General features: G+C 44.3%; 1 protein-coding gene across 1 annotated transcript in view; it reads right to left on the bottom strand.

Moving 5' to 3' along the window:
• Positions 1-24,077, bottom strand: part of LOC119389333 (pre-mRNA-processing-splicing factor 8) — a 619,528-nt gene that overhangs the window by 69,577 nt on the left and 525,874 nt on the right. The window contains exons 28-30 of the mRNA XM_037656539.1: positions 14,733-14,924; positions 10,395-10,632; positions 9,779-9,907 (exon numbers count right to left, since the gene is read on the bottom strand). Of these exons, the coding sequence (XP_037512467.1) occupies positions 9,779-9,907; positions 10,395-10,632; positions 14,733-14,924 (559 nt within the window). The remainder of the gene's footprint in view (positions 1-9,778; positions 9,908-10,394; positions 10,633-14,732; positions 14,925-24,077) is intronic.

Genomic DNA, 24,077 nt, shown 5'->3' with positions numbered 1-24,077 from the left:
TGACAGCTAATACTAATAGCCCCTTCTAAATCTCAGTATGCTTTTCCGCAGGAAACCAGTGTACTGCGGCAAACGTGGCTTAAAAAGCGTTCTCAGGGCTCGTACAGGTTTCCAAAGGAAAAATTCAAGGACTTTCAAGGACTTTCCAGGACCTCTCACAAGTTTTTCAAGGACTCAAAGCGGCATACAAAGTTACAATTTTTGTACTGGAAAATTTCCAAAATGAAAAATTTTATTGCACTTACAATAAATAAATGCGTATCACAAGAACAACAAAAATGCCTAGTCCTGATAACTTCTCAAGATCACGACATGTAATGGACGCTTCCAATGTAAAAGAGGTCGAGGTTTTTGCAGTATAATCTTCAAGTTCACCAGACATACTCAAAACGTCCAGTGTAGCATTATTTCATTCATATAAAGATAAATAAATGTATGTTATAATGGTGTTAATAATTCCTAACCTGCATTGCTTGGAAAGCCCAGAAGAGTAAAAAGAACAGTTCACAATACACAACGAACACTACCAACGGCCGCTCTGACCTGAACAGTGTTATCTAAGCTTGTTTACCAACATCTCCAAAACATTCAGCCTAGTCTTGCTGCACTTCCGTTAAATTAATGTATGTAGGAATTGTGTAAAACATGTCTAATCCTGATCACTTCTCGAGTACAAGATGATAAAGTTCCCACAATGAACACATAACAGCTGCAGAGACTACGTCAGTATTCGCTGGATTGGTTGACCAAGCATTTCCAAATCTTTTAGCACAGTGTTATTGCACTTATACCATATTATAATAAACAAAGTTATACCACAAATATACAGTAGACTCTCAATAAACGAAACTCTCTTAAATGAAATTGCTGCTTAAATGGAACAACTGCCTCTAACATGATTGGTTTTGTGCTTGAATTCTGCACCCCTTTTCATCTTTCAGTAAACGAAACTCCTGTTAAATGAAATATATTTTCCTGGTCCCTTCAGCTTTCGTTTAACAGGAGTCTACTGTATTTAAAATGTCCAGCCGTCATCACTTGTCAAGTACACAACACTGAAAACTTCACACCACACACAGAAAGGTCTAGAACAGCTGCTGACAGTTTTGTACTACATGTATTAACTGGGTAATATTCATTAAGCATCTCATAAACACTCTTCCCAGTTTGATTGCACTCAGTTACCCATAAAATGTACATCACAACTACATTAGAACACTGCTTGATCACTTGTCCGGTTCAAAATATTGAGAAACAAAGTTTACGACTAATGTTCACAACTTCTGCAAGGACTTGTATAAGCTCAGTATTGCGCACCATTAATTTCCAGCTCGGAACACTTCTGCAGTCACAACAAACTATAGCAGGTTCACAACAGCTGCTGGGACTTCTCTTGTATTAGCTGTATGATGTTTTTCAGCTCTTCCGCTTTAGTTTTTGCAGTCCTCCGCAAGCTGTTGGACTTCACTACAAAGGTAATATCATTTGACTGTCCTGCTTTTTCTGAATAGCGATCAGCTGAACCAGTCAAATCCGCTACGACAGCTTCCAGTTCCTTTTTTCTTTTCTTCATGCTGTCGATCTCATCATTGATCAGACGCCTTTTTGAGTGCCTAGCGTCATCAAGTTTCTCCTGCTTTTGAGCCTCAATGTGTGCACTGTACAGATTCCTTGCTGCTGATACTGATATCCGCAGTTCCTTCGTGATGGGGACACTTAGAATACCACCAGCTTTCTCTACAGCGTCACATATGATGCGTTGTGACACATAGGACAAGTCTGTGAGGTTCTCTACAGCAACTTGACGGTTTACGCTAAACCCATGCTCAACTGTTGCTTGGCCATGGCTGAGAACAAGTAGCAATTTGACAACATTCCAAAGCTCACCATATGAGAAATTTAGGCCGATCAGCTCATGGAAAAATTCATCTAGCCTATTTGAACCTTTCTGAAAGAGTCGAAGCTGATTCTTTTCCTAATGCAACAACTCCATGTATTCAGCTAAAACAGAGTCTCGTTGCTTTTCGTCAAATCTGTGAGCTGCAGTGAGAGCATCAACCACTTTCCTTAGGCTTGAGAGACATTCATCTGGCTTGGAGCACATAAGCCGTGGGTCCAGGCAGGACAGGCCTCTGACAAGGGTCAACTTCAAAGGGCTTTTGTCGAGAATTTTTTTTGTCATGGCTATCAGAAACTTCTTGCATTCCATTTTGAACTGGAACACATCTTTTGCACTTGCTTTGCAGTCTTTTATAATCTGCTGGCATGTGTGGCCGATGTCCACTTTTTCCAGAGAAACGTGTTTGCTCACATCTTCAATGTCTAGCCTCAAAAGGCCACTGATCCCCGTTGCAGACAAAATTGAGCATTTCATGAACTTCATGAGCAGCTTTCTTACAACTGTCTCGAGGTCTCTTGCCAAAAAGAAAACCATAGGTTTGTCTACTCGGTATTCAACCAAGAAGGATCTGACAGCTGAAGCAACAATTGGGGCAAAGTTCAGCTTTGCCAACACAAGAGGGTCACGGAAGAACAGACACAAGTTCTCAAAAGAAGCGCACTTTGGTAGGGTGACATTCTTGTTCCTTGCTGCTTCTATGTCTTTTCTGATGTCGCTCCAGAGAAGCAGGGCCCTTTCTATTACCGTGACGTTCTCCACCCAGCGATGCGCTAGATACTTCAGTGGAAATGTGCTCTGCCCATAATATCTTCTCTTCGTGCCGGGGAGTTGTCAAAGAGCATGCTCAGACTTGACAGTAGGACATCAAGTCCCCATGTACTGGCCACGACACCTGCCTTATAGGCATTGTGGACTACGTGCAGGCCACATGTGCCGACATCAACGCACTGCACTTGGTAGTTTTCATGCAAGTCTGCTTGCAGGGACCTGAATAATTTCAAGTTAACATTGGGTCCATCCATAGAAATTTGGACAATCTTTCTAAGTGGTAAAGGTTCAAGGGCCTTCAACAACTTTTCCTGGATGTCGTCAGCAGTCGTATGCCCCATGAAGATAGATGTGAGATATTTTGTTGTCACGTTGTGCGAGGAGTTCCAGTATCTCACGTGTACATCCATTTGTTTCTGGTGCATAAATTCATTAGCAGATTCATCAAAAAGGACGAGGTAGCAGTCTGAGTTTACAACCTCCCTCTGCAAAGCTGATTGAAAAAAAGGTCTAAGCCCGTGGCACGCTATATAGGAGCATTTTTTCTCTCCACAGGAAAAACCTTTCGCAAGATCGCTATCAGGGAACATGCGCCTAAAGAGATCGGCAGCTTGTGAGGAAGACCTGTAAGAATAATGGCTAGTGACCACCTTCAAGGTCCACAAAATTTCAGCGTCTGTGACCATGTCATGGGTCTGACAAGCACGATCTAAATTCATAGCCTGCGATGACACAGCGCGGGTGGGTCCTTCACTTGCATTAGTGCACTGTTCTGTCCTCGGGACGAGGTAGTTGAGTACTGTACTTGCTCCCGCCGCCTTCATTGCACTAATGTGCTTGGCACTCTTCATATGGCTCTTCAGAGCCGACTCGCCCATCGTCGCAATGTCGAAAGTATTCCGGCATCGTTTACACGAGGCTTGGTGAGGGTTTGTCGGGTCCGGCGAAATCCATTTGTTATAGCAGTCGTGGCTAAGCCACCCGCTTTGAAACTTGCACTTTCCCGGCATAATTCCAGAGTTTCACAATTGATGCCGCTCACATTAAAAGATGGAAGCTGACCATGAAACTCCCGTTCTACGCGAGCGCTCATCACAACACAACGCACGTGCACCACAAACCAGATATCACACACAAAGCGCCATGCATGATGCGATGAAGCATAGTGTAGAGACTAACTAGTGTAGACACACACAGCACAAACACAGACTGGCATTGTGTCAATGTTGCCAACAGCTAAACGAGAATCCGCTAGGCCTGTGTTGTTAATGTCTGCTAAAAAATAAAAATACAGCGTCGAAGCCAATTATTAAGAGTCAGATGCTGTCATTAGAATTAGTACTTTTGGTGTCTCGCTGTAGAAGTTTTTTTTAAAATTTTCCGTTCTTATGGGCGCAATGGTAGTACAACGACAGTGAATGTGCATTAAACTACTGGCAACATTGACAAGACAGCCAAGACAGCCAGACGAGCCCGACGGGTGGCGAAAGAGGGGACAACTAAGGCAGTGTAAACGCTGGCAAGGGGCCAGCACCGAAGAGTGGTTGGTACGTGTCGTTCGCTTCGTTGACTCGCGGTTTGACGCGGTGTTTTTTTTTTTTTGTCTTTTTCTCAAGCAGTTCTGCAAAGCGCAACCGTATGTGCACTCGCGCTGAATTACTGTCTCCGAAAAGGGGAGTTTGTCAGGTCGGAGCCAATCTACCCCATTACGGAGGTCGCATTGCTCAGGAAATTCAAGGACTTTCAAGGACCGGAAAAAATTCCAGGACTTTCAAGGGTCTTGAAAACGAATTTTTCAAATTCAAGGGTTTTCAAGGATTTCAAGGACCTGTACGCACCCTGCGTTCTGCACGCAATAAAACAAGCATCAGAAAATTTGAGAACTACTGTCCTTTTCTATTGCGACAGCAACTATATGGACACTCTCTACGAGTTTTTGCCGTCATCTCCCGTATAAAGTCCAAACTGATAACATATCCCTGTGCATAGTATGTTCTACCGCGGGTAAAAGCGCGCGAGTGCGGGCAACGTATGCGGCTGAAGCAGATATCAAGCGAGCCAGCCCATCGCCCTCACTTGAAGGGCGCATGCGATAACACCACACCGCTCGGGAAGCCTACCATCGAAGCATAGAGGGAACGCCTTGCCCGTCTTGAACGAGCATGAAAAGACGTAAGAGGGGGGCAGGGGGGTGTCGCTCGAGCACCAACTTTGTGAACTTTGATTCTAAGGGCGCGGTTGCGATCGCTGGCGCGCGCGCTATCTCGGCAGCCATCAGCGGGCGGCTCGTATATTCTGCTACGTACTGAGCTCTCAATGCGAAGACACTGTGCAGCAAAAGCATCTTTCCCTGGAGCAGCCGTATTATCTTACACAAACGTTTTGTAGAGTTACGCGAGATCGGATACAAAACAGTTTGCTGCCAGCCTCACTTCGTATGCCATTACAATTTGTTGCTATCGCATTCATTGCTTCGTCCTTGCAGTGAAACTGACTTTTTTCATTCTAAAAAGGCAGGGCGTGCAAACACGGACACAAGAAAGAAGTCAGGACACCACAAACGCCGAGTTTTCTTTCGCGGGGGAGTTAGGGTCTGCGCGTCTGTATTGGATGACTATGCCCACACTGCAGATGACCAACGCGGCCTCCACTTCTCACTCAAATTTGTGCAACTGAGAAAATTTTAAGCTGGTCCTGCATTTTGGCGCAGCGTGGCACAATTTTAACAAATTTGATGGTTTTGGCTCAGCTTGGCGCAAAAATAAGGAATTGTATCAAATTGGCGCAGCTGTTCCATTCCTGAATATAAAAAAGAGGAAAGACGAAAGGGAACAAAGAGAAATAAAGGGAAGAAAGAGCAAGGAATATATAACATAAGATATAGAAGGAAAGAGGAAGTGATAAATATAGAGAGAGGGAGAAAGAAAGGGAACAAAGAGATTTAAAAGGAAGAAAGAGCAAGAATAGAGAGAGAAGAAAAGAAAAAAGACGAAGTGATAGAGAGAGAGAGGGAAAGAAAGGTAACACAGAGCAAGAAATAGGAAGTGATAAATAGAGGGAGGGAGGGAGAGAGAGAACGGAAACAAAGAGAAATAAAGGGAAGAAAGAGCAAGAAATAGAGAATGAAATAGAAAGAGGAATTGACAAATAGAGAGCAAGAGAGAGAAAGGGAAGAGAAATAAAAGGAAGAGCAAGAAATAGACAGAGAGAGAAAGTGAAAATAGAGACAGTGGGAGAGAAAGAAAGGGAACAAAGTGCAAGAAAGGGATAGAGAGAGGAAGTGATAGAGGGGGAGAGAGAAAGGAAATAGAAAGAAAGGGAACAAAGAGAAATAAAGGGAAGAAAGAGCAAGAAATAGAGAATGAAACAGAAAGAAAGACGAAGTGATAAATAGAGAGAGAGGGAAAGGGAGGTAACAAAGAGCAAGAATTAGAGAGAAAGAGGAAGTGACAAATAGAGAGAGGGATGGAGAGAGAAATAACGGGAAGAAAGAGCAAGAAATAGAGAATGAAATAGAAAGAAAGAGGAATTGACAAATAGAGAGCAAGAGAGAGAAAGGGAAGAGAAATAAAAGGAAGAGCAAGAAATAGACAGAGAGAGAAAGTGAAAATAGAGACAGTGGGAGAGAAAGAAAGGGAACAAAGTGCAAGAAAGGGATAGAGAGAGGAAGTGATAGAGGGGGAGAGAGAAAGGAAATAGAAAGAAAGGGAACAAAGAGAAATAAAGGGAAGAAAGAGCAAGAAATAGAGAATGAAACAGAAAGAAAGACGAAGTGATAAATAGAGAGAGAGGGAAAGGGAGGTAACAAAGAGCAAGAATTAGAGAGAAAGAGGAAGTGACAAATAGAGAGAGGGATGGAGAGAGAAATAACGGGAAGAAAGAGCAAGAAATAGAGAATGAAATAGAAAGAAAGAGGAATTGACAAATAGAGAGCAAGAGAGAGAAAGGGAAGAGAAATAAAAGGAAGAGCAAGAAATAGACAGAGAGAGAAAGTGAAAATAGAGACAGTGGGAGAGAAAGAAAGGGAACAAAGTGCAAGAAAGGGATAGAGAGAGGAAGTGATAGAGGGGGAGAGAGAAAGGAAATAGAAAGAAAGGGAACAAAGAGAAATAAAGGGAAGAAAGAGCAAGAAATAGAGAATGAAACAGAAAGAAAGACGAAGTGATAAATAGAGAGAGGGAAAGGGAGGTAACAAAGAGCAAGAATTAGAGAGAAAGAGGAAGTGACAAATAGAGAGAGGGATGGAGAGAGAAATAACGGGAAGAAAGAGCAAGAAATAGAGAATGAAATAGAAAGAAAGAGGAATTGACAAATAGAGAGCAAGAGAGAGAAAGGGAAGAGAAATAAAAGGAAGAGCAAGAAATAGACAGAGAGAGAAAGTGAAAATAGAGACAGTGGGAGAGAAAGAAAGGGAACAAAGTGCAAGAAAGGGATAGAGAGAGGAAGTGATAGAGGGGGAGAGAGAAAGGAAATAGAAAGAAAGGGAACAAAGAGAAATAAAGGGAAGAAAGAGCAAGAAATAGAGAATGAAATAGAAAGAGGAATTGACAAATAGAGAGCAAGAGAGAGAAAGGGAAGAGAAATAAAAGGAAGAGCAAGAAATAGACAGAGAGAGAAAGTGAAAATAGAGACAGTGGGAGAGAAAGAAAGGGAACAAAGTGCAAGAAAGGGATAGAGAGAGGAAGTGATAGAGGGGGAGAGAGAAAGGAAATAGAAAGAAAGGGAACAAAGAGAAATAAAGGGAAGAAAGAGCAAGAAATAGAGAATGAAACAGAAAGAAAGACGAAGTGATAAATAGAGAGAGAGGGAAAGGGAGGTAACAAAGAGCAAGAATTAGAGAGAAAGAGGAAGTGACAAATAGAGAGAGGGATGGAGAGAGAAATAACGGGAAGAAAGAGCAAGAAATAGAGAATGAAACAGAAAGAAAGAGGAATTGACAAATAGAGAGCAAGAGAGAGAAAGGGAAGAGAAATAAAAGGAAGAGCAAGAAATAGACAGAGAGAGAAAGTGAAAATAGAGACAGTGGGAGAGAAAGAAAGGGAACAAAGTGCAAGAAAGGGATAGAGAGAGGAAGTGATAGAGGGGGAGAGAGAAAGGAAATAGAAAGAAAGGGAACAAAGAGAAATAAAGGGAAGAAAGAGCAAGAAATAGAGAATGAAACAGAAAGAAAGACGAAGTGATAAATAGAGAGAGAGGGAAAGGGAGGTAACAAAGAGCAAGAATTAGAGAGAAAGAGGAAGTGACAAATAGAGAGAGGGATGGAGAGAGAAATAACGGGAAGAAAGAGCAAGAAATAGAGAATGAAATAGAAAGAGGAATTGACAAATAGAGAGCAAGAGAGAGAAAGGGAACAAAGAAAAATAAAAGGAAAACAAGAAATAGACAGAGAAAGTGATAGAGACAGCGGGAGAGAAAGAAAGGGAACAAAGAGCAAGAAATAGATAGAGAAAGATAGAGAGAGGAAGTGATAGAGAGAGAGGGAGAGAGAAAGGAAACAAAGAGAAATAAAGGGAAGAAAGAGCAAGAAATAGAGAATGAAATAGAAAGAGTAATTGATAAATAGAGAGGGAGAGAAAGGGAACAAAGAAAAATAAAAGGAAGAGCAAGAAATAGACAGAGAGAGAAAGCGATAAATAGAGACAGCGGGAGAGAAAGAAAGGAAACAAAGAGCAAGAAATAGATAGAGAACGAAATAGATAGAAAGAGGTGGTGATAGAGAGGGAGAGAGAAAGGAAACAAAGAGAAATCAAGGGAAGAAAGAGCGAGCGATAGAGATAAAGAAATAGAAAGAAAGGGAAGAAAGAGGAAGCGCTAGAGATAAAGAAATAGAAAGAAAGGGAACAAAGAAATAAAGGGAAGAGCAAGAAATAGAGAGAGAAAGAAATCGGCATTGATAAATAGAGAAAAAGAAAGAAATAGAAAGAGATAAATAGAGACAGAGGGAGAGAAAGAATGGCAACAGAGAAATAAAGAGAAGATCAAGAAATAGATAAAGAACTGATAAACAGAGAGAGAGGGAGAGAGAAAGGGAACAGCAAAAAATATATATATAGCAATAAAGAAATAGAAAGAAAGAGGAAGTTATAAATGGAGAGGGTTGGAGAGAGAAAGAAAGGGAACAAAGAGAAAGGGAACAGCAAGAATAGACAGAGAGAGAAGAAATAGAAATTGATGGAGAAAGGGACAGAGAAAAATAAAGGGAACAAAGGGAAATAAAGGGGAGAAAGATAAAAATAGAGAGAAAGAAAGAAATAGAAAGGAAGAGGAATCGATAAATAGAGAAAAAGGGAGGGAGATAGAAAGGGTACACAGGTCAAGAAATATATAGACAAAGAAAGAAATAGAAAGGGAACCAAGAGAAATAAAGGGAAAAGCGAGAAATTGATAGAAAGAAAGAAATAAATTGATAAAGAGAGAAGGTCACCCAGCTCCGCTCTTCCTTCAGCCACCACTAGTCCGTAGCTGGCTCAATTTTTTTCACACCTCAAGTATAACAAACTCTCATTTCATCCTGGTCCATATGTACAACCACTAACCTCAAGACTAACCAGACATCATTACCCTGAATCCTTAACTCCATATCAATGAACGGCTTCAAATTTTCATTTTCCCCCCACACTACTGACAAATAAAACGTACTACCATTATCACTGATTAACTCTGTTGACCCAACTGACCTGGTTAATTTTTCATATGTTCACCTTGCAATTGAGATGTTAGTGCTTGTTTTTATCCTTTCAGAATACTGTTTTCTCTTGTATTTTACCCCTCCTGCCTAGGCCCACATGGGCCTGCAGTATATTCTACATAAATTAATAAATAAATATAAATGAGCCACAATTTTATTGGCACGGTTGTGTAATGCCATCTGCTGGCTCCACTAGTCGCACACCCCTACAAAAATTCGAAGTTTTCTGCTGCATGCACTGCTGCAATATTTGGCTCACAGTTCACAGGAGCCTCGTTTACTGATGGATGGCCGTTTTTGACTACGTCTAAAGAGTGCTGCAGGGCCCTTCTATTTTGACCTGCCAGATTGTAGCTTTCATCACGGCCCATGTATTTATTCAATTCACTCCTCTTATACCAAAAGCAACAAAGCCTGCTTGCCTGTCCCAAGCGTTTCTGGCCAGCCCAGACTGAAGTATGGATGATCTTTAGAAACAGTTGTCCAGTGCGTGGGTTGAAGATGAAGATAGCACCGTTGATGGGCTTGGTTGTAAGGTTGCCCTCAAAGGTCTGTCAAAAGAAAGGTTACTGCGTCAGTAAACACTGCTTCACTTCGATCACTATAACATAGCTAGGGTATACGATAAACTTTCCTTAATGAAATAAGGAAAGAAGATGACTATTTAAGGGCTCGTTTTTTCTTTGTTAGTTTGTTAATGAAACAGTAAGACATTCTTACCACAAGATGACCCAGAAGAGATGCAGAAGGTTATTGGAAACTATTTAAGCTTCTCATGCATTACACTCCAAAAGAGACTGACCTCAGTAAGTTTCAAGGTCTACAACAGCACCAGCACAAAATATAATGCTCATGCGAGAGTGATGTGCCGATGTTGTAAGTTTCTCCTTCACAGCAAAATTACACGAAACAGAATTTTGAAAGAAGACTTGTTCCATCTAAACTGACTGTGGTGTTTCGATGTGCAAACATTACAAGAGTTTAACTATTTGAAAAACAATTCCCAACTTCAATATGACAGCAACGGGGGCCAGATACCTTGTGGATGGTGACACGGTAGACGTTTGTGTCGTCCACAAACCAGATTATCTGGTTCGAGAAGAGCTCGCCGTAGTTCTGGGAGCTGAGATAAGGCTCAGTCGGCTCGGAGGAGTACAGCTGGAGGCCTTTGCGAATGCGCTCACGCAGCACATACAATGCTGGGTTGGCCTTCATGATCTTCGCCATGGCCTGCTGGATGAGTGGCTTGCAGCCCGGGAACCAATTGCCATATGCACTGAAACACACACAGAACCTTTAGCAGGAGCTGACAAAGCCGTAAGTACAGCAGGTCTCGTTTGTTTGCCCCACTAGTTGGTTACAGGGATATCTCATCATCTAAACAGCTAGAGCAATAATCCCCAATCTGTGTAAGTGCTAAGAGCGGTAGTCTCATTTGCAGCATATTATACCAGGTGTTCCAAGAAATGTGTCCAAAATTGTAAAAAATCAGGGAAATACGATATTTGTTCGATGCCTTCACAATTACTTCTGTAGCCGCAGGCATCTTAAGATAGCTAATTAACTTTTTAATTAGTGGAGTTAGGCAGTTATGTCAAAAAGGAGAATTGAAGTCCTCCATGCAAAGAACCCACTGCAGCTTTGAGCTTTCGAAAAAGCTGCCTCTAGTAATAATTGCGAAGTAATGAAATTCACCCAAATTCAGCGGTGAAACCAAGATTATGGACGTCTGATTCTTCTCAGACGTCCATAATCAGTGAGTGTCATTATATCAACCATGAACCAACTGGTCGTTTGCTTGTTGCACTCATTGGTGCTTCAGTTTTGGTTTCACCGTTGAATTTGGCTGAACTTCATAACACCACAATAACTACTCGAGGCCGCTACTTCTATACTTCAAAGCTGCGATGGTTTCTTCGCATGAAGAACTTCAATTCGCCGATTTGACATAACCGCCTAACTTCACTAGTTAAAAAGTTAATCAATTCAACTTTTTCATTACAGTCCCAAATGATGTCTTTAACCATCTTAAGATGCCTTCGGCTACAGAAGTAATTATGATGGCATTGAACAAATATTGCATTTCCGGACAAATTTCTTAAAACACCCGGTGTGTGTGTCTACATATATACCGGGTGTCCCAGCTAACTTGTGCCAAGGGTTAAAAAGTGCAATATTAAAGCAGAAGAAAGTGTTTCTGGGCGAGCTAACAGACGTTTTTGCAGAGCTCGCTACAACATGCACCATCACGCACGCCAACTGGCTGACACAGGCCAAGAAACCACCGCCAACTTATCGGCCTACCACTGCAACGGCACCGGCGAGTCGCGGCTGCAGCTGATTTGGTTCGCTGAAACCAAGGCTGAGAGCAGCATGATCGCGACGTGCGAATGTACTAGTCACATGTTTTAAATGCGAATGCATTTCTTAGTCGGGGGTTGTCGTGCGTCCCTGGCCGGCGTGCGCACAGATTTCTCCGCGTGCGCTCCTCCTCGACCCTAGCAACAGCTGCGCCACGCCTAGCAACCGGAGCAGGTGGTGAGCGGCGGAGGGTAAAGGGGAGGAGTTTTCAAAACTTAATTAGAGCGCAACCACACGACACATTCACACACCCACACACCCAGACATCAACCACACACAGCGCTCACTTCCAACTGATTTATTGATCGCACGGGCTTGAATATATACATGTGGCACATGCGTGCATTAACAACAGACAAGGCCACCACACACACAATCAAGACATACATTTCCTTCCTGCTCCTTCCATCTCACAGTCTAGATCTGATGAAGTGAAATTCACTGGGAAACAGAGATAGCGACGGGGTGCTTACACAGCGGTCCTTGTCTTTTTCTATGGAAAATGCCTCTAACACTTCACGTGCAGTTTTCCTTGTGCTTCTGCCCAGAATCTAATGACCGGTTAAGGGAACACGCCCAAAAATTAATAAAACGAGATGACAAGTATGCGCACCTGGTTGCGCATGCTATAATGTGTGGCTGTGACGCAGGATTCTCTGAGACAAAGATTCTGGGCAGAAGCACAAGGAAAACTGCACGTGAAGTGTTAGAGGCATTCAAGCCCGTGCGATCAATAAATCAGTTGGAAGTGAGCGCTGTGCGTGGTTGATGTCTGGGTGTGTGAATGTGTCGTGTGGTTGCGCTCTAATTAAGTTTTAAAAATGATGTACCAACTAGCCCAACAACAAGTTCTTTTAAAGGGGAGGAGGAGCCCGCGGGCGTGTGATGGAGCTCGCTCCGCGATGCGAGTACGGGAACTTATATCGCACGCCGTTGCCACGTGTCCCGTTCGAGACGCGTCTCCGTACAAGGGCTCGTACACCCTTGCCTACACCGGAGACAGAGTCTTTGTGGTGACCGTGTACCTCGCGCCCAACCTCGCTCGGGACGCCGTTTCCGCGAAGCTGGACGCGGCTATGGAAAGTGTGCGTGTGCGCTCCAAACCCTCTGATCCCATTGTCTTGGTCGGCGACTTCAACGTTGACGTGCGCAAGAGTGGTGAGTGGCTGGTGGAGTACATGCAGACCAAGCACTCTATGCATTGTCTCTCTGGTGCCTCCGACAACACGTGCCCCACTACCATTCACGGGAGTTGCATTGATCTGGTCTTTACGCGAAACTGTGCCGCGCGTATGCTTCTCAAAGACCCTTGACCGTGCACTTCAGCGACCACAAGGCGGTGATTGTGGCCGTCAGGTACAACGATAACATGAACAGGTGCTCACGTATGACTAAATAATGCTTACGTGCACACTCTCATCTCTCTTCATTAATTAATCGCACACTCATCGGGTGCACCCAAATGCATTCGCATTTCCTCACGATCCCCTTCGGGGAGGTGCGGCTTTTTTTTTGTATTTCGCGGGCTTTCATTGCAGCTAGAAAAAAATGGTACACGTGAGACTTTCTTTATCGTGAATAGTGCAATGGGTATTTGTGAAGGTGCTATCGAACTTTGCAAATCCCATTTCTTGCCTAAATTCAATATTTAGCAATTTAGTTAAATAATCCTAATTAACAAATTAATTAATTACAAAACAAAGAATTGTCTGTAGTGTGGAAGGTGGCTGTCAGCAATATGCAACTGATTTCACTCACCTGCCTCTAATATTGTATTCTCTAACCCTTGGCTAAAGATAGCTGGGACACCCAGTATACACGCACACAGTTATAACTTTGTATAACGAAACCCGAATTTACAAAGTTCTTGACCTAACAAATAAATTTCGATGCCCCAGCAAATACCTATGTTATCATCAACCCGAATTAATGAACTAGCTTGGCCGCCAAACCCGATGTAGTGAAGTTGTTCCAGAAATAACAGAGTGAAAATTTAAAAGTGGTTATTTCCTTCCCATTTTGCAGAGACGGATTTTTCTTCGAGCGTGCACTCTAACGCTATCCCTGAAAAACGTCTCGGTGCCCTAGCTTTAGTTTGTCGCGGCTGCACAAAACAATGGACTGAGCAGTCTATAGAGCTCTTATGTACCGGATGGTGCTACGGTGGATAGTTTCATGGTACTAATATTCTCCTTACACCTTTCTGGCTCGGCCTGCTCACACAATCACTTCATTCGTTCTCTGTGTCTCCACATATTCGCATATCATTGCTTCACGTAACCATCTTTCTGGCTTGGAAAGCCCAGTCCGGACACGGTGCCCCTCGTGTCTGGGCGACATGGGGAGCTCAATGTCAGGGCTGCCCTCGTGGACTTCTCACATGTGCAGGAGTGGCAAGAACAATGGCTTGGTAGCTTATGGTTGTCACTACGTTACAATTTTAGATTTCGAAGCGCCAAAAAATCCCTTTCTCAATTTTTCTAAATAATTCGAGCGCCTTCATCACTTCATAGATAAAGTTCAAACTTTATGTGTGTGCGTGATTTTTCTTTTTTTTGGTGTGGTAGCTGTGGTACAAACACAAAGTTTTGATTATTTCCTGAATGGCTCATTAAGATCCAGTTTGAAAACTGCTTGTAGCACTGCACTTAATGCGATTATAATACATAGCCATGCAATAATACACGCTTTCTGCTCAGCAGTGATTTTACCGAAGCCTTTGAAAACAATTAAGCGGCAGCTACAGGTTTCAACTGTGCAAAAAAATTATTGCACAGTTGAAATCAACAAGGATGTTTTGTTCATCACGTTCGGTCACAAGCTACAGGAAATATCTCCCAACACTGTGCATCCAATAAAGAACCAGAGCATTTTTCCACAGCACCAACATAGGACTAAACCTGAGAGGGCTTCAGCTGAGCAGTGCAGTGCCACAGCCACTAAACAACTGTCTGCTAATAACAAGGCCAGCTCTCACAAATCAGTACGGCCACCCTTGTATAGTACAGAACATACCTATGTAAGTTGTAGGCCAGGTCGATAGCAATCAGCACTCCGGTGGGTGAAGGGTATATGCTCATGTTGTCAGTTGTGTAGTCCAGAAACTTGGCTCGGGCATAGCGTTCCACATCATGTGAATCATAGTCACCCCAGCGCAGCTGCACATCAATCCAGTACTTCTGTGTCGTCGTCCCATCCATGGTGTCCCTATAGACCAGAACACGGTGTTGACAAAGCATACTACCATATTGGCTCCTAAAATATAAAGTAGCACGAACTATGCCCCTCCTCCCTAGCACCTCTAGTTTGACCACAAGGCAACTACAGCTGCAAGAGTTGGCATTCCAGTGTGACTGCTGCGGGAGCAAACATAGTTGAGCAAATGCCATGCACAGATGCTGGAGCCTACTTAAGCTTCTTACGCATGTGGGGGCGCTATCACCCCTTGTAAAGTCGTTTTCGCTTCATGGCACCCAAGCGTCGCAGTTAGCTTCGCCGCTGAGCAAGAGATGACGCCGTGCTCTTGGGGTGACTAGAGTCACTGGAAAATTTCAGAGTACCGCAAAGGTAGGCTGCACGCGGGCAACATTGAGTGGCAGCGGCCATTTCCCTTCCGGACAGTCCGGCGCGTTGGTAGCGTGTGTTGAGAAGTGAGCTATCTTTTCGCCTCGATGCCGTGTTACGCTCGGCGTTACTGCAATATGTGTGTATGTGTGTTTCTTCAAAAGGATATCAGAAGTGATTTCGAGTCATCGACAGTCATGAATCGACTGCGCGGTAAGCGGTGTAGCTAATGAAACGTGCGGCGAATGTTGTCATGTGCTCGCGAACTCTCTTCGTGGCTTCATCGGTCTCTTTTCGTTTCACGGCCGGGTGTGTTCGCAAGGTCCGGAGCTGTAGACATGGTTGCATTAGCGTAATGACCGTGCGAGATGCCATTTACTTCGACACTTGGTGAATGTTGACTGTTTGCGCTAGCTTTGCAGTCGGTGTTCAGGTTCACTTCATAGCGCATTCGAGAACATTATCGAACGAGAACATTCAGCATTGCATCCTTCGACTGATCGCTGACGCATACCTTACTTGCGTACCATGCTTGCTGTTCAGGTGGGTGTTATCTGTAATAACAGTGGTGTGTGTACGGTAAGTGGAAGTTGTGCGTGAAGTATTTCTCTCGGTTCGGAACGCCAGCAGCCGAACGCATGGGTGAATCGGCGTGCGGTAGGTAAGGTGTATCTTATTTTGCGAATACGTTGTCATTTCCTAACAGATACGTAGAAAATAGGCCATCAAAAATGACTGACGTCACTACTCAGTTGTTTCATTTCCTATTTTTTGTCTCCTTAATATTCCCAACGTTGCAGTGCATTTGCAAATATTTTGCTGTGTTCCGACAAAGTTTTTTTTTTTTTTTTTGGCGTTGCCAGCGCGTAAACGGCTGGGGTTCGGTTTCTGCACTGCTTTTAATTTCAACTTTTGTTTCCGTAATGCACTCTTGTTAAAACTTCCTCGGCGCAGTGCTTTATGTTATTTTGATCAGAAATAGCACATCCCGAAAATCTTTAACGCGCATGCTACTGCAACACACTATGTATATAGATCTAGAGCTCGCATGAAATCGATTCCCTCAATGCGTAAGCCGATTCTTTTTTTCTTTTGCTGTGACCATTTCTCACCCGCTAAACAGTATTGTAAGAGTACGCTCGGCGCAATGCAGCATTAGCAACATTCTTTTTTGAAAAAAATAAAATACGCTTAATAACATTGCCTTATACCAAATTATCAACAGAGTTCCACGCTTCAGTTTTGCGCAGTAGCAAATGATCATGCGACAACCTTCGATTTCGCTCTCGTGCGTGACACGCTTATAACTCGAAATGCATGCAAAATTTGTTCAACAGATCGAGTTATAAACAGCCGAGCAAATAGAAAGGTATGTAGTATGTAGTTTTCAATATCGCTGAACATAGCGAACCGAAAAGGTGAAGTATCCTGTTGCATGAGAGCATTTCCAGCAAAGTTTGTGTTGTTCACTGCAGAAAGGAGTGTTCTTCCGCGGCTAACTATGTAGCCACGTACAACGACGCTCTTTGACGTTAATGTTTCCCACACGGAATGCAAAAATATACGAAATTCCTGGAGTAGCTCACCAGCAACGTTCGGTTACTGGTGAGCTGACCATGATCACCCACGTCTTAAGGTTTCTTGCTGGAAAATCGTGGGGTGCATCTGTGCGAGCGATGCTTCAACTTTACACCGTTCTGTTCCTCGGTTTCATGCGCTACAGCCTACCTGTACTTTGTAAAACCCGAAGAACGAACGTACGTGTCCTCCAGTCGCTTCAAGCTCAAGCACTGAAAATATGCCTTGGCCTTCCGAGATGCACATCTATAGCAGCGACTGTCGTCATCGCGTGTGACCATCCAATCACTACATACATACGCGTCGATGCTTTGAGAATGCACACCAGACATTTTGCTCGGATTCCGTCGCACCACCTCGCCTCACTTCCTACATCTAGGCCGCACTCTGCGTTCAGCGGTACTGTAGCATCACATCGAACAGTGATTCCCTCGACCTTCAAGCATGCAGAAAGACCGCCGTTACCATTGTGGTGTCTACACCCACTCGAAGCCCTACTCACCATTCCCAGAATCCAAAAGAAGAAACAGTCGTCATATTTAGCCCTACAACAAGCCACACTACTGTACCTGCATGAGAAACACAGCGGACGCCTTCACATTTACAAGGACGGTTCTGTCTCTTCTGCAAGCTCAGCAGGGGCAGTATTTATTCCCGCGAAGTCAATCACCATAAAATTCAAAACAACGCATTTGACATCATCAACGACCGCAGAACTCGCCGCCATCCGTGCAGCACTAGAATTTGTAATTGAAGAACCTTCGCAAGCTTGGTCCATCTTCTCTGACTCCAAGGTAGCTTTTCAATGTCTTATGTCGCCATTTCGTTATGGACCTAATGAGCAGTTAGTCGCTGCTATAAGGCTCCTCCACCACCATGCAGTCGAGAAACAACACAACATAGCGTATCAGTGGATACCGGGTCATTGTGGTATATACGGTAACGACCGTGCGGATGAGGCCGCCCAATCTGCACATGACAGTGACCACTACGCAGATATACCGTTCTCCAGAACCGACGCAGCTACAAGACTTCGTTCGCTGGCACGTGAACTCACACTTGCCCAGTGGAACTCGGCTGAATTCACCAATGCTCATCTACACAGCTTGGATCCCAATCTCCAGCTCAGTCTTCCGTCAGGAATATCGCGAGCTGAGGAGACGCTTCTGTGCCGCCTGTGGCTTGGCGTGGCCTTCACGAATGCCTACTCCTGTCTGATTGGAATGGCCAACAACTCCACATGCAATTACTGCAGCTGCGAAGAAACGATCTCCCATCTTCTGTGTGAGTGTCCCCGTTTCAGTGCGCCAAGACAAGAACTTTCCAATGCGCTAGATAAACTTGATAATCGCCCTTTGTCGGAACAAAGGGTTTTGGGACCCTGGCCGAGTCCATCGTCAGCACAGAAGGCTTTAAAAGCATTATTGCGTTTCTTGCGGACAACTGGTCTTAGAGACAGACTCTAAGTAGTGACATATTCTCGTTTCCTTTTTTCCCATCTCTTTTTCTTTTTCCTTTTCTTGCTCTCCTTTTTTCTAACATCTCTCTTCTATCATCTTTTATCCCCCTTACCCCTTCTCCCAGCACAGGGTAGCCAGCCGGTCTAAGAACTGGCTAACCTCCCCGTCTTTCCGCTTGTTTGTTTGTTCCTTCCTTCCTTCCTACCCTCTGGCATCTGCATGACGCGTTTAAACAAGCGACGAAGTACTTCTAGGGACCGTGGTACTGCTAAATATCCGGCCGCGCTGTGCATTCAACGCGCCTGCACCCAAAGCGCTTGGAAGGGATATGGCGGCGAGAGGTCACGTGATGCGAGTAAGCCAATCGCGTCGGCGGCGGCGCGCGGAAAACAGATGCGATACTCTGAAATTTTTCTAGTGATTCTAGGGGTGACGCCAGTGGTGCCACCTGGCAGGGAGCGAGGTTAGACAGGTGCGTGCGGAAGAGCTCTCTCTTTTGGGGTTTGGTGTGGTCGGCGACAGACGGCTCTCAAGGAGGCCCATGGGTGCGAAACTGCAAATCATTCCCACGGACTCCCTTGGCGAGTCTAACGTCAACAATGCCACATTCGTGCTTCATTGTAGGCGTTATGTTGTTTATGTATTGTATTGGCATTATATTGGATTATTGGTAATGTTACTAGTTATTTACAAGATTCAGCTGGCAAGCTCGCCGTTATGTAAAAGCAGTTAATAAATGTACACATGCTCGTTTGTTACGAGAGTGGATCTTTCGAGAGCCCACACACATTGCATTCTAAAAGAGGCTGACCACAGCAAGTTTCAAGGTCTACAACGGCACCAGTACAAAATACATTACTCATGCAAGAGTGATACTGCTTAATGCGAATTCTGAGCGCAGCTTCGTGTTGGGTAGGCTTGTGCGAATATCCAAGCAGTTCGAATTCGAACAAATATTACAGTATTTGAATTCACTTCGAAACGAATTTAAATTGTTCTAAATTTCAAAGTATTCGAAACGAACGAATAGACATATAAACAGAGTGTCTACCAACTAAATTTTGCCAAATTCTTTGGCTTTTCCAGGTTTTCCATGGCCATTTCAAGCAAATTCCATCACCGGTATGTCTGCTTGGAAGAAAGCGCGCACTGGAAACAAACAAGTGGCAAAAACAAATTATGAGGCACTCATATAAAATGGAAACCCCGCTGCTTTAGTCCATTCCCTTGGCTGAAAGCATCCTTTACAATGAATAACATATTAAAAGACAATAGTTGTCCCTCGAGAAACAGAAAAGCTTGTTTATCTGCATCGGCAATGCCTTCACTGCTTGCTGCAATGCCTTCAATCTCTTGCAGCAGCATGGAGACCTGAAGCTATGTGTCTTCCATCAGTTTTTGCTTCTTTGATTCAAGCTCTTTCACAAAAGCTGCAGTCCTCTTCTTTTTTCTTTCAGCATCCAATACGTCCAACCGTTCCTTCCTTTTCCTTTCTAAGTCTTCCTTCCATCTGATGTTGGCACTTCGAACCATGTCTATCATCTTGTCTGTTATGTCAACTTCTGCAACACCACCTGCTGCAGACACCTCATCGTACACTAACCTTTGTGCTACAAGTGACTCCTCCTTCATATTTTCCACAAGACATTCCTTGTTCACTGAAAATCCCCGCTCCACGGAAGAATTTCCATGTGAAAGGCACAGCACAATCTTCACAAACAGCAGTAGCTCTTCATGAGAACTTGCACAGAGTTCCACACACAGCTTCTCCAAGCGCTCTCTTGCGCAATCAAGTTTTCGCAAACACACTTGTGCAGCGCTGTTCAACACACTTGTACATATGATCTACTTGCTCTCTCTCCTTGTAGGCCTGTAAGGCGCCCGTGTTCTATAAGTACTTCAAGTGCAACGTTGAGCTGCTTCTGGGCAGCTTCCACAGAAGCGGCACAAACTGCTGGGTTTAAGCAACTGGCAGCTTGTATTTCAGAGGTGATCTTTCGATTATCTTCGCTGAACAGGTCTTAATAAATAAGATGCATTCTTTTTTGACACTTACCACTGCAGCGTGAGATGGTTTAGTGATCTTTCACAACTCACTTTGCAAGGCCTATGTCAAAGGTAGCTGTACCAATGATGTTCGGGTTTTCCAGATCAATTTTTATCAGTTTTGAAAATGTGCCTGCAGCATCCAGCTTTTCCTTTAACACGATTCATCCCAGCAGTGACCGCAACAGGCCGCCCAGTGCTGTTGCGAGAAAAGGCAGCATCGGCTTCTCTGTTTAAACTCAGACAAAAATGGCTCCAATTCTTCTGATACTGACAGCATAAAGGCCAGCTTTACTGGCAGCATCTCGTCTTTCACAGCCATCTCGACATGAGCATAGCTCCCACACGTTGGAGGTTTCTTTTCTTTCTTGACATGCTGCACATATCTGACTACATTTGGGAGGACTTGCAGTGCCCTAGCAAGAGCCTTGCCGTTTTCCAGCCAGCGCACTGAGCAAAACTTTAGCGGAAACAGTGTGCTCCCTGTGAAATTGACATAGTCTGCTCGTCGTGCAGGTACATTCTTGAATAAATTGCACATGCTTCTAAGAAACACTACTCTGTGACATTGTGGCCTGTTTTAAATGCACCACTCACAATGTGCAGTCTGTAGCTTCTTATGTCCACAATATTCTGATTTCCATCAGATGCAGAAAACTCTTGCTTCAATGACTTAACAACTTCAAATTGACGTTTGGACCATCCATCGAAAGTTGACGTATTTTTGCGGGCTCAATGTTCTCGGTGGCCTTTTTGAAAGCGGCAGCTAAATCCTCTGCGCGAGTGTGTCCTAAAAAACTGGACGTCAGGTAGCGGGTTTTGACAACATCGTCAGCTGGATCCCAAAACCTGATCAAAACGTCCATTTGCTCTTTCTGAGCAATTTTGTTCAGGGACTTGTCAAAAGCCACGACCACGTGTGGGACACCATGCAGCTTTGATAGCAGCCTGTTTCGGAAGTACGGGGCTATACCGTAACAAATTGTTTAGCCAACTTTGTCTTTACCAAGTTCCAACTTCTTCGCGACGTCACGTGGGGAACATGATGGGAAAAAGCCCCGTTGATGCTGCTGCTGAACGGAACGATCCATGGGTCGCTACAGTGTTCAGACACCAAACAACTGCTTTCGTGACACATTTCTTGACTAGAAACCTATTTAAGGATGCCTTCCCGTCAGGCACAACGGCCACTGGTTTAGGAGGCACGCTTTCAGCACTCGTGCTTGGCACAGCCGATACACATTCACTCGTAGCAGTCACGGAACACAGCAAGTTGGGTCCAGCACCAAAAAACGCGCGGATGTTTGTCTGAGAAGCACTCTGCACCACGCTCACAGCAGCTAGGTGTTTCTCGCTCACAGCGTGACTGGAGACAGCAGCGATGCCCATATTGCTAAGCGTGAAAGTCTTCTGGTATGCTGCAAACTGAGCCTTACTTGTATCGTTCGGCACTGCTCTAATCCACGAGGCGTGCTCGGATACTTCCGCGTTCACCCAATCAGGGTTAAATGTACACTTCTTCACAGGAGGCATAGCACCTCACTGCATGCTCACTGCATCACAAGAAGAGTGCCAATATGGCTGCAGCCAAGGCAGCTTGAGATGTGGATTGGATTGTATCCTATCCGATCTGGATTACCATATTTACTCTACTACTATTTTTGTATCCCAGTCTAATTTACGCACCTGTAAACTACACTTTTCAGCAAAAAAAAGTCACAGTTTCGCCGCAAGGGCGAAGCAATGAATACGATAGCAAGAAAAGCGGCCCGTGATGGACGTGCTGCTATGCTGCAGAAACATCTGCCCCGGGAGCAACTACCACGCGAGCAGACACCGGAAGGGCAAGGTTCTCCCGGCGCAAATATTAGAAGAAGCGAGCGAGCTGGCCGACGACTTTTAAACGCGCCCGTTGCGCTCCTTGCGCCATCTCGCTGGTAATGAAGAAAAGCTTATAAGTGCCTGCCGTTTCTGAGTCCTGCCATCCTCGTCACCATTGTAGCATAGCGGAGGCAGGCTAGCTGCCGTCATGAAAGGATGGAGACGCTGATGATTCCGTGTCAGCCGAGAACAGCCCAAAAAGCGTTTATTGCATGCATGTATATAAGCAAAGTGGAAAGAGAAAGGATGTGATAGAAAACAAGCAAAAGAAACTTGGCGCGCAATCACAGCGCGCACATAACGTGGCGGTTTGACACCGCATTAACAACAGTGTGTATATAACGCTCACCGTTAGCTACGTGAAGGATCTATGCTTTGTGACATAGTGGTTAGCGCCACGCGCTGGAGAGAGAAGTCGCTGGTTTCATTCCGCGCTTCGGAAGCATTTTAGATGCGAAGCAGCTTTTGCGCTGGGCTTTGTCCGTAGTTCTATTGGCGACCGTTCGCTTTCTAAAACCCACCATGCCACCTGTAACAAATTGAGCACGCGCTCGCACCAAGAAGTCTTCTTCGTCTTGTTCTTCGACCGCCTTGATGATGATACGTGCAGAGCACTTAAGGGGCCTGAGCTGCCGTATGCTGTCCTAGCTTGGCGTAACGCAGACAAAACCACGTTTGCTGGCACATGCTAGTGCGTTCGGGCCTGTGTAAGGGGCTGGGTAAGACGCTGTGGCCTCTCCCCCTTACACTATCTCAGCAATCATGTGATGGCGTCGTTTGAGCGAGATTCTGCAGACGCGCGATGAACCCGCGTGGCGTGCTCCAACAAGAGTTCGGGACGAGTAACAGCAACAGCAACTACAGTGAATTCATGGTGTGCTCCACATGCAAGGACGCGTTAACATCGGGCAAGGTGCTCGTGATGAACGGAACTTTATGTCGACCCAAGCGCTCCTTCACATCCCCACATGGTTCCCTTTAGTGGGAGAAGGTGAAATTTTTTTTCTGAACGATTTTTCTTTGGGACTTTTATATATATATATATATATACATACTTATACATATACGGTGCATGAAGGCGGCGGCAAAAACCAGCCGAGACTGTCCATATAATTGCTATCGCAATAAAATAATAACTACAACTCGCATATTCTGTACACCTTGCCCTCTGCTGATGGCACTTCTAGCCTAACCAGAAGGCCCTCAAACCGAGCTGAGCCGACATCACAGCCAAGACAAACATGCACAATTTTATGCGCGTGAGTAACGTTCAGTGATGCTACCGAGTACTTCTGATTTGGAGCAATTTTTGGAGCAGCAAAATTTCCGTTTTGGAGCACTTTGGAGCAGAAAACTTTTCATCTTGGAGCACTTTGGAGCAGATAATTTTGCATCTGGGAGCACTCTGGAGCAGCAAGTCTTACATCCTGGAGTGCACTACAGAAGCATATTGCATTAACATTCAAGCACCTGAATATTATTATGGGGCTCTTATGAAGGCTAGAAATATTTCGATTCATTGCAAATCTCATGGAAAAAATCGTCTCAGGAGAACTCCATACTTCACTAGCTAATGAAAAAATAAGGGCTCATGCAGTTGAGTGTTCTGCATTAACCTCTTTGGCGATTATTTTCGACACTAGCAAATAAACAGAATAACAGATCAATAAAATTGCAATTTATGAAATAACACTCTAAATACATCTATGGGGTTATCAGCAGACGTGGTAGACAAATACCGTGATGTACAGCAGTGCCTCAATGCTAAAGAGCCACACTGTCCCTAATGCATTCCCTTAAGAAAACTCCAAAGCGAAAGCCAGGTTATTTT

This window comes from Rhipicephalus sanguineus, chromosome 4 (genome assembly GCF_013339695.2).
Source record: "Rhipicephalus sanguineus isolate Rsan-2018 chromosome 4, BIME_Rsan_1.4, whole genome shotgun sequence".
NCBI classification, from domain to species: domain Eukaryota; kingdom Metazoa; phylum Arthropoda; class Arachnida; order Ixodida; family Ixodidae; genus Rhipicephalus; species Rhipicephalus sanguineus.
This window is presented reverse-complemented; position numbering and strand designations above follow the sequence as displayed.